Source organism: Malaclemys terrapin, chromosome 1, assembly GCF_027887155.1.
Source record: "Malaclemys terrapin pileata isolate rMalTer1 chromosome 1, rMalTer1.hap1, whole genome shotgun sequence".
Taxonomy (NCBI): Eukaryota; Metazoa; Chordata; order Testudines; family Emydidae; genus Malaclemys; species Malaclemys terrapin.
The window spans coordinates 87,708,733-87,717,783 of NC_071505.1; the positions used below are offsets into that span (position 1 = coordinate 87,708,733).

The 9,051-nt window shown below is 42.0% G+C and overlaps 3 protein-coding genes across 3 annotated transcripts; 1 reads left to right on the forward strand and 2 right to left on the reverse strand.

Moving 5' to 3' along the window:
• Positions 1–1,489: 1,489 nt before the first annotated feature.
• LOC128837985 (histone H3) lies at positions 1,490–3,505 on the forward strand. The gene is made up of 2 exons (XM_054029691.1): positions 1,490–1,548; positions 2,871–3,505. The coding sequence occupies exon 2, from the start codon at positions 2,898–2,900 to the stop codon at positions 3,306–3,308; it is 411 nt and encodes a 136-aa protein (XP_053885666.1). The 5' UTR covers positions 1,490–1,548; positions 2,871–2,897; the 3' UTR covers positions 3,309–3,505.
• A 1,152-nt stretch (positions 3,506–4,657) lies between these two features.
• On the reverse strand, positions 4,658–5,527 carry LOC128837997 (histone H2B 8). The gene has a single exon (XM_054029716.1). The coding sequence runs from the start codon at positions 5,517–5,519 to the stop codon at positions 5,139–5,141; it is 381 nt and encodes a 126-aa protein (XP_053885691.1). The 5' UTR covers positions 5,520–5,527; the 3' UTR covers positions 4,658–5,138.
• A 1,435-nt stretch (positions 5,528–6,962) lies between these two features.
• On the reverse strand, positions 6,963–7,728 carry LOC128837992 (histone H1-like). Its single transcript, XM_054029704.1, has one exon. The coding sequence runs from the start codon at positions 7,628–7,630 to the stop codon at positions 6,965–6,967; it is 666 nt and encodes a 221-aa protein (XP_053885679.1). The 5' UTR covers positions 7,631–7,728; the 3' UTR covers positions 6,963–6,964.
• Between the last annotated feature and the right edge of the window lie 1,323 nt (positions 7,729–9,051).

Consider the following 9,051-nt stretch of genomic DNA (forward strand, 5'->3'; position numbering starts at 1 on the left):
AGGATACTTTTTGGTGATGAAAGCCTTTGAGAAATGAATAATTCTGTGTTCAGATGAAAGTCTGAAGAGTGTGTAGCAAATAAAAATATTTTCAATAGCTTTTTTTTCTCCCTTGTTCAGTTCAAATGTTATATCAAGACTGTATTTTGGCAGTGTAACATACTGTTCTCATTTATTATGTTAATAGACATGTCACATTTTACAATATTTACAGCTGGGTCTATCACTTGCTATCTGTCCATTACTTTGTATTATGGGAAAAGCTGAGTTTCTATGGGAAAGTTCTAGTTTTTGCTCCCTGTTGGGGAAAAATAATCTGTTATTCAAAATACAAGAAATCATAATGTAAGAGTTACGAAGATGACAAAGGATATTTATTATTGTATTACTATTGGTCTGTATGTTTTTTTATGTTAATAGTAAATACTGCAATGTTACAGTATTTTAAAATTCTGCAGCTTGAAAAGGAGTGTCCGTTAGATGGCAGTAGAGGATAATAAATGAGAAAGGATGACGCATTTTATTTTCATCAGTGTCCTAGAACCCTTAGTGATCATTTTAATCCATGCTTTCTAAAGATCTGCGGACTCATAGTTAAATTGTGTTATAGTAGAGCATGGTTAGCATTAAGATGTATTGACTTTTTTACTGTGACGTGTGTATATCAAATTAAGTATTGTTCCTCGTTTTCTTTAAGCAATTTCAAAGCGTTTCCCACATAAAATAATTCTTTCTACTTATTAGTTATATGAATGAGTTCCTTTTCCTGACGTGGAAAATTACTCTGATGTTCTGCTTGATGATTTGTACAGCCATTCAAATCACTAGTCGACTACTTACAGTATGGTACTGCAACGGGAATGGAAAAGGAACATACCTCCCAATGAACGAACGTAATGAACGAAAGAAAATAATACAGTATCCGATAATACAAGAGGGCCCTGCTCTATCTTTGGATGAAATACACTACATTTGCACTCATCACATTACTTTTCTTTTCGCACACTTGAGATAATGGCGGCGAATGCTGGGGAGCAGGAGAGAGGTTGATGTGTCACGAAACCTGATTGGTCAGATTTTACCGCAGACTGCAAATCCATAAAAATCAAAGGAGCAGTTTGAAACCAAAATAGGCCCAAAAGTGAAGCAGTTTTACCAGAAGGTCCTCCAGGAGGCAAAATACGGTAATGGCAAATGAAAAATGCCATTTGACAGCTGATCTTATTTTAAACAAGTCACAGAGACGCAGACGCCAGGTATTGCCAGAAAATCAGGGATTCCGTTGAATTAATAATTAGTAGAGGTAGGATTTGATAATCTGCCAAAGCCTGAAAAATGATGATATATATCTATATATTACGGAGTCTAAATGGAGCAATTCTCAGACAATGGCGAGCGAAAGGGCCGGGCTAATAACCCGCTATTTTTCTTCTAACTCAAGCATCATGAAAACTGAGACTAGTGGAGGAGGAGAACGGAGAAGAGACCCCGCCCTTGTTTTTCTTGACAGTTTTCAATCAGGTCGTCTTCCATGGATCTCAGCCTCAGGTGATGATTCATTGCATAAATATAGTCTATCTAAACTGGAGCCGGGGAACTGTAGGCGAATGGCATAATTCCCAATTTCTTACTCTTTACCAGCAATCTGTTCACAGCCTTGGTGCTCTCAGAGCTACTCTGTTTGGGCAGCAGCCGAGGCATAGCAAGCTATATCTCCTAGGAAGGGATAACCGAGGACTTTCCCGTCCAGGGTAGAAAGCTTAGTTAAAACTATTCCTAGCAGTAGCTTCCGCCTGGAAAGCCGGGGGGAAATGGCGAAACTGCGGATGAGTTAGAGACCAAAATACCTTTTCTATCTAGCTAGTGGGGCCGTGATTTGACACATTGATTAGTTTAAAAAGTCCACTCTGTTAACAGATGAGTTAGTGATAACCCTCCCCTGTATTTCCTCCTAAAGACTATTCATAACAACTTAGACAGTCTCTACCCCTTCGGGTCGGGGGGTGGAGGTGGGAGTTTGAGTACTTCTTCGGTATAAAATTATGTTCCCCGGGGGGAAGAAAAGGTTGTGTCCTAATGTCTAATTATTTGTGTCCTAGTTTTCCACTCATTACGGTCACTTATTACACCAAGTAGATTATTGTGAACAGAAATAGATTAGGCTGTAAAATAGAAATTTAATCCTTTTACTGGGCAAATATTGCAACGCAAGTGATTACTGTTTAAGAATTCCTTTGGTCTCGCGTGTTTAAGGTTTCAGGCAGGACGAAAGGAGACTAAAGGGGGGAGTGTTCTCAGTCTGAAAGCGGGGTTAGAATTAAAGGATCATCCAACCCTCCAAATAACCACAAACTGAAACATGAAACTCAATGAGAACGGGGAGATTTTCGATACATTCTGTGATTTAGCTATTACCCTTCCCTGCCTCCAGAGGTGGGTGTTCGGCTGTAAGAGAAATAAGGAGCGGGAATGACATTCATAAACTGGCCATTTTGAAAGAAGTAGTGAGACATGGAGCCGCCGATATACAAGAACAAGAAACTGAGGTGGTAGCGAAGGAAAGGTGGAGTCTGTATCTTGATGAAGTTTCGGAGAGAGGAAACCGCAGAAATGTTCGGTGCTGGGCGGTCCGAGATTCGTAAATTTCAGGGAAATGAGCTGTGGTGCCGCTACATTCGGAAAAGCCGTAAGCTCTATGATAGTGGTGTGGCGGGAAGGGCGGTATTTCAATATGACAGAGCGGGCTTTTCAAATTTTCAAATCACCCAACGAGAGATAGCTCGTTCCCAGCAGCCAATCAAAAAGGAGAGTTTGCCTATAAATATAGTTAGTGCCAGAACAACGGTTTCTTTTTCTCCGTTTTCTTTCAGAACTAATAACGCTTCGTTTTAGTTAGAATGGCCAGGACCAAGCAGACCGCCCGTAAATCCACCGGTGGCAAAGCCCCCCGTAAGCAGCTGGCTACCAAAGCTGCCCGGAAGAGCGCGCCTGCGACTGGGGGAGTGAAGAAACCTCATCGTTACCGACCCGGCACTGTAGCCCTGCGAGAGATCCGCCGCTATCAGAAATCTACTGAGCTGCTCATCCGCAAATTGCCCTTCCAGCGCCTGGTCCGTGAAATCGCCCAGGACTTCAAGACCGATTTGCGCTTCCAGAGCTCGGCCGTTATGGCCCTGCAGGAGGCCAGCGAAGCCTACTTGGTGGGGCTCTTTGAAGATACTAACCTGTGTGCTATTCACGCCAAGAGAGTCACCATCATGCCTAAAGACATCCAGTTGGCCCGGCGTATCCGTGGCGAGAGAGCTTAAAGGCTGCTCAGCCATCTTCCAAATGACCCAAAGGCTCTTTTAAGAGCCACTACATTTACACTTAAAGGAGTTGTAGCATGCCTATAAGTGTTGTTCTGAGATGGTACACTATTGTAGGTAAGCTGCTTTCTAGTATAATGAATGGCGTTTTCCAGTTCTGTAAAATGCACGTATTCCCTGTTAACTTCTAAAGGAAAACTGAAATATAAAGTTGCTATTTAAAACTTTGGCTTCAAGTTCCTTTCCCACTGTGAGGTGATTATCTGACAAACTTTAGAAATATTTCATACAAATACCCTTTGCAATTCGAAGAACCTGTAAACAAGCCACCAATGAGTTATTGTGCGGGTGGGATATAGGAATGATAAGCAGGAGATTTGAACAATCCCTTTGTAAAATCAAGCCAATCTAATTGGAAACAGAACACACATGCGATCTTTTTCGAAGAGGGATGAGAGACAAGGAAAGCGATATTCTTGTGTCGTGTTATCCTCCTTAACGCCGCATATTAAGCCAGGTACATCTTCGAGCAAAAGAATCTATCAGGATGAAACTAGGCAAATTTAATCCTTTCAGGTTTCAGAGTAGCAGCCGTGTTAGTTTCACTTATTGCAAGTAATTACTATTTAAGAACTCCTCCAGTCTTTCATCTATTTAAGACAGGACTGAAGGAAATTAGATCCCTCATGAGGGCTCAGTGCCCCACAGTCTCAGAGGGAAGAATTACTGAAGGGTAGTTGTGCCGCCCTCTAAATAGCAGCAAATTAAAACACAAAATACGAGGATCGAGAGAGGTTTCAGCCCATTCTGTGGGTTAACTATTATCCCCGCCCCTTCTTTATCTCCGGGGATTTGTGTGCGTGATGGTTGTTCAGCAGTAAGAGAAAGAGAGCAGGGATGACATTGACTAGCCAGCTTATGGCGACCGCTTTCTATCTGTGCTTCCAGAGCTCGGCCGTTGTGGCCCGATAGGACGCCAGCGAATTGGTGGGCTCTTTGAAAATACTAACTTTAACCTGTGTGCCAGTCACGCCAAAGAGAGTCACCTCCTGCCCAAGGACATCCGGTTACGCCGGCGAAACAGTGGTGAAAGGGTTTACAGGATGCTCAGCTCAGCTCTCTTCTGCAACTTCCAAACGACCCAAAGGCTCTTTTAAAAGCCACTACATTCACGCTGAAAGGAGCTGTAACACCCCCATAACTTGGAATATTTTGTTATTTTTTACAAAATGTTAACAGTCCCAAATAGTAATATTCAGATAAACTAGAGAGGGAGGGGGAAAGTTAGCTACAGGAACTTAAAGAATGATAGAAACAATGAGGCAAACCAACTATCCTTCAGGCAGATAATTCATGGAGCCAAAACTTTAGTCGAACCTCTAGGAATATTCTTCGGTTAAATAGAGTACTGAACAGTATAATCTGGTAATATGTCAAATGTTATTTACGGGACAAACCGTTTAACCATATTTTATATTTCTTGGAGGTGACACATCACCGAACTATTGGTTGGGAGGTGGAGAAACGAGAAGGACGAGGAACACCTACATTTTGCCTTAAAATTTGAAACCCCGATATAGTTTAAATTGACAATGCCATTTACTAAAACGAAATCAGTCCCCCCTCTATATAGGGAGCATATGAAAAAATGCTTTAACAAGTCGCCTGAAACTAAAACACAAGTACAGATTGTTTTAAAAAATACACTGTTGGAATTTGAAGAACACAAGCAGCAGCAGTTAGTGATATTAGAGCTCTTTGGGTGAGAAAGTGGATGGCTCTTAAAAGAGCCTTTGGGTTATAGGTGTTCGTAGTCTCACATCAAACTATTTACTTGGAGCTGGTGTACTTGGTGACTGCCTTGGTGCCCTCAGACACAGCATGTTTGGCCAGCTCCCCCGGCAGAAGCAGGCGCACAGCGGTCTGGATCTCCCGGGAAGTGATAGTTGAACGCTTGTTGTAATGAGCCAGGCGAGATGCTTCCCCCGCAATGCGCTCGAAGATGTCGTTCACGAAGGAGTTCATGATCCCCATGGCCTTAGAGGAGATACCGGTGTCCGGGTGAACTTGTTTCAGCACTTTGTATACGTAGATGGAATAACTCTCCTTCCTAGTCTTTCTGCGCTTCTTATCGCCCTTTTTCTGAGTCTTCGTCACAGCTTTTTTAGAGCCCTTCTTGGGAGCGGGAGCAGATTTTGCTGGCTCAGGCATTTTGACAAAAGCTATTCTATTTTAAAGTACTCGACGTAGACTAGTCTTCAATCTCTAAACACCCAGCAGTAACAGTATAGAAATAGTAGCGGCCGCCCCTCTATTTATAGAAGCCTTATGCAAATTAGGCGTTTCCCTTTCCTCTTTTCTTATTGGACGTGAGAATCAAGAGCCGTCCCCTCCGGCACATTGTACCTGTCTATTGGTCAGAGTTAGATCCGCATTACCATTGGCTGTTCAGACAATAACTATTTTTTAACCTATCATAAATCGTTTAACTCTCTAAAGCGAAGTGGTATGAGTGCGGGCTGGAGAGTATCATTTCTTGGTTGTTTTTTTATAAAGTAGCTGTGTGTTACAGCACAATTTACGTTGCCCGGCCAGGGAAATTAAGGAAGTAAAGTGAGGTTTAAGAACAAGTCTCGCTTCTTGTGTCCCTTCTCTGAGTCTAGTGAAAACATGCTAATGCAAAAATAACTTATCCATCCCTTTCTGTTCTTTCGCAGCAATAATTAAGAGCACCCTTTAGAAAGTGCATTAGGATATTTACCAGAATTGTTTTGGATTAACAAAGTAAGAAATTGTACACACACATCTTCCTTTACAGGTTATTTTTGCCGTTGCGAAACAATATAAATATATAAACAACCGATTAATCTGACTGGAAACCAAATAAAAATCCCTGGGAGGTAATCTGTCGTTTACTCAAAATCGCCCACTCCGAATGGTCGAAGGAAAGTCTATGTAACACTGAATCCCCCTTAAGGGGAAAAAAAAAGTCTTTACTGGCCAATCCTTGCACAGAGTGGGATTTTTAAACGACAACTGGTTTAAATCCACTTTCAAAGAGGGCAGAAAGTGAACTTTTGTTTAGAAATCGCCGTTTCCTATCACACCCTGTTCTCTAGCCCCCCCGACAAAGAGACTGAAGCTGAGACAGGAGTAATGATCATAAATATCCTTTCATAAACAAACTCCTGCCTTCCCTTACACGATAGCTATTAGCGCTCACTCCCCTAACAGCACAATTTAAGAAAAGATGCTCGGCTCCAACATAGGGCTGCTTTAGTTTGCTTCTAATTGCATCTCCCAAGTTCCAAGTCATTTTCTTTATTCTTTCAAAAAATATATATAACAGCATAGATTTAAAATCCCCCCTTCCTTGTTGATTTATAGCAGAGGTGGTAAAATTAGAGTAGGATATAATATAAGGAACGACCGTCTCCTGGGGCTGTTTCATGTTCCTTCCTAATGATGCACAAACAAATTTTATTTGCCCCCCCACCCCCTTTACTGTGGTTCTTGTGGCTAGTCGAATGCTGCTTTTCGTTGAAAAGGCACCATGACATTAATAAGTGAATCTAGTGTTTCAGCTCCTTTTGGGAAAGGATGGGTGGCTCTTAAAAGAGCCGTTGGGTTTTTTATAGTAAGTATCTCACGTCATTTCACTTCTTCTTAGGCGCGGCCCTCTTAGCCTTCACTGTTTTGGGTTTCGTCGGCTTGGGCTTGACAGCCTTGGGCTTCACCGCTTTGGCCTTAGCCGGGCTCTTAGCTGCCTTCTTAGGCTTGGCGGCTTTCACCTTTTTCGGGCTCTTGGCAGTTTTTTTGGCCGCTGCAGCTGGTTTCTTGGCTTTTTTCGGGCTCTTTTTCACGGCCGCAGCCTTTTTGGGTTTCTTGGCGGCGCTGGCGGGCTTCTTGGCAACTGGTTTCTTAGGCTTTGCCGCTGGCTTTTTCTTCGGTGCCTTTTCCTTGGTCTCACCAGGCTTTTTGCTGAGCTTAAAGGAGCCCGAGGCACCGATGCCCTTAGTATGAACTAAAGTGCCCTTGTTTACCAGACTCTTGAGCCCCAGCTTGATGCGGCTGTTGTTCTTCTCCACATCGTACCCTCCGGCTGCCAGAGACTTCTTAAGAGCGGCCAGCGAGACCCCTTTGCGCTCCTTGGAAGCGGACACCGCCTTGGTGATCAGTTCGGTCACGCTGGGACCCGCGGCCTTCCGAGCTTTGGCTCCTCCAGCCGCCTTCTTCGGCTTTTTAGCTGGAGCCTTTGAAGCTGGAACAGGAGCTGCAGCAGCAGCTGCTGTCACTGCAACAGCGGGCGCAGTTTCGGACATAGTCACACCGTTGATTTACAAACGCTCTACACACGGCTCACTACAGTAGATGCCTTGTATTTATAGAGACGAGCTGCTCTCTGATTGGTGAGTTTAAGAACCCGCCCAGCTGCAAGGCAGACAGAGCCCTTCTCCCCGCTCAATTTGTGTTTCTTCGGAGGAAATAAAATGTATTTTTTACAAAATATCTGCCACAGAATCATCCCATTTTACAATCATGAGAAGGTGAAATAGGACATTTTCATCTGTCAGTATTTTCTGTTGAAAATAATAATACAGTGTTAAAAAAGACCCAATAAATCTTGCGTCCTGCAGCTTGATGGACCTCCGGAGAGAGAAAGTTTTGTTTTTCTTTGTAAATTAAAAATGTTCTTTTAGCAATAAGATCAGAAAAAGAATGAAATAATAATCTTTAGAGGGTCTTCTCCAAATCATATAAGAAAGTGAGTGATTTGTGTCAATGTTCTCATTATACACAGATTTAAAAGAGACAGAGGTAGCACAAACTCCCACAAACTAGATTTCAGCTTTGCTAACCAAGGTCTATAACCCTTGACTACTAGGAAATAGTACTAAGTTAACTTAGTGGATCTTTCCAGACCATCTAATCTAAAGTTCTGTGAGGGCTGTTCACTTCAAATAATATGTGCTTTGTGGTATTATCCCCCACAAATTAGCTATTCTTGGTACAAAACCCAGATTCTAGTTCTTATAAAATAGGAAAGGGATGCATACTTTAGCCTGATAACCAATGGGGATATAAAAATATTAAAGCATAATCACTGGTTATTTTTTAATTCTAAATTACAAAGAAACAAATCTTGCTCTAGGTAAAAAAAAAAAACGGATTATTTTTTCTGTAAAATAATTAGAAATCATCCATTAATCTGAAAAAAAAATAATGGCAGATGTGAAAGTGTGTGTGGTGTGTGAGTCTCTGCAATTAAAATTATCTGAAAACACAATTCCTGTACCCCTTTAGCTTCTAAACTAGGGACAAACAGTGGTTGTTTCTGGACAATCCACTTTGCTAGGTCTCAAATCAGTGCATAGGGACATTCCTGTATGTAAAGTCTGTGTCAACAATACCTAGCTGTAGAAATTGAATGATTGTACTCAAATGAATCTGAATAAACTATATTAGCAATGCCATTCATGTTTCTTTCCTTAAAGAAACACTTTATATTTATTCATTCATGATTGGCTCCAGTGCTTGACTCATGTAATAAAGGAGTGTTGTATCCATTAGGATTTAAAGCCCTGCTTAATAGCATCACATTAATTCAATGAATATATTCCCTTTGGAGACAAATCTCTGGAAGGGAGAGATTGGCATATGAAAGGCATAACACCCTTTGAGCCCGTGGAGACAGAGATGTTAGTAGGCCCTGAGAAGGGTTTCTATGGACCAAGGCAGAATC

Bases quoted from the DNA above. Each gene is read 5' to 3' on its own strand.
- LOC128837997 (XM_054029716.1), bottom strand. From the start codon at position 5,519: ATGCCTGAGCCAGCAAAATCTGCTCCCGCTCCCAAGAAGGGCTCTAAA.
- LOC128837985 (XM_054029691.1), top strand. From the start codon at position 2,898: ATGGCCAGGACCAAGCAGACCGCCCGTAAATCCACCGGTGGCAAAGCC.
- LOC128837992 (XM_054029704.1), bottom strand. From the start codon at position 7,630: ATGTCCGAAACTGCGCCCGCTGTTGCAGTGACAGCAGCTGCTGCTGCA.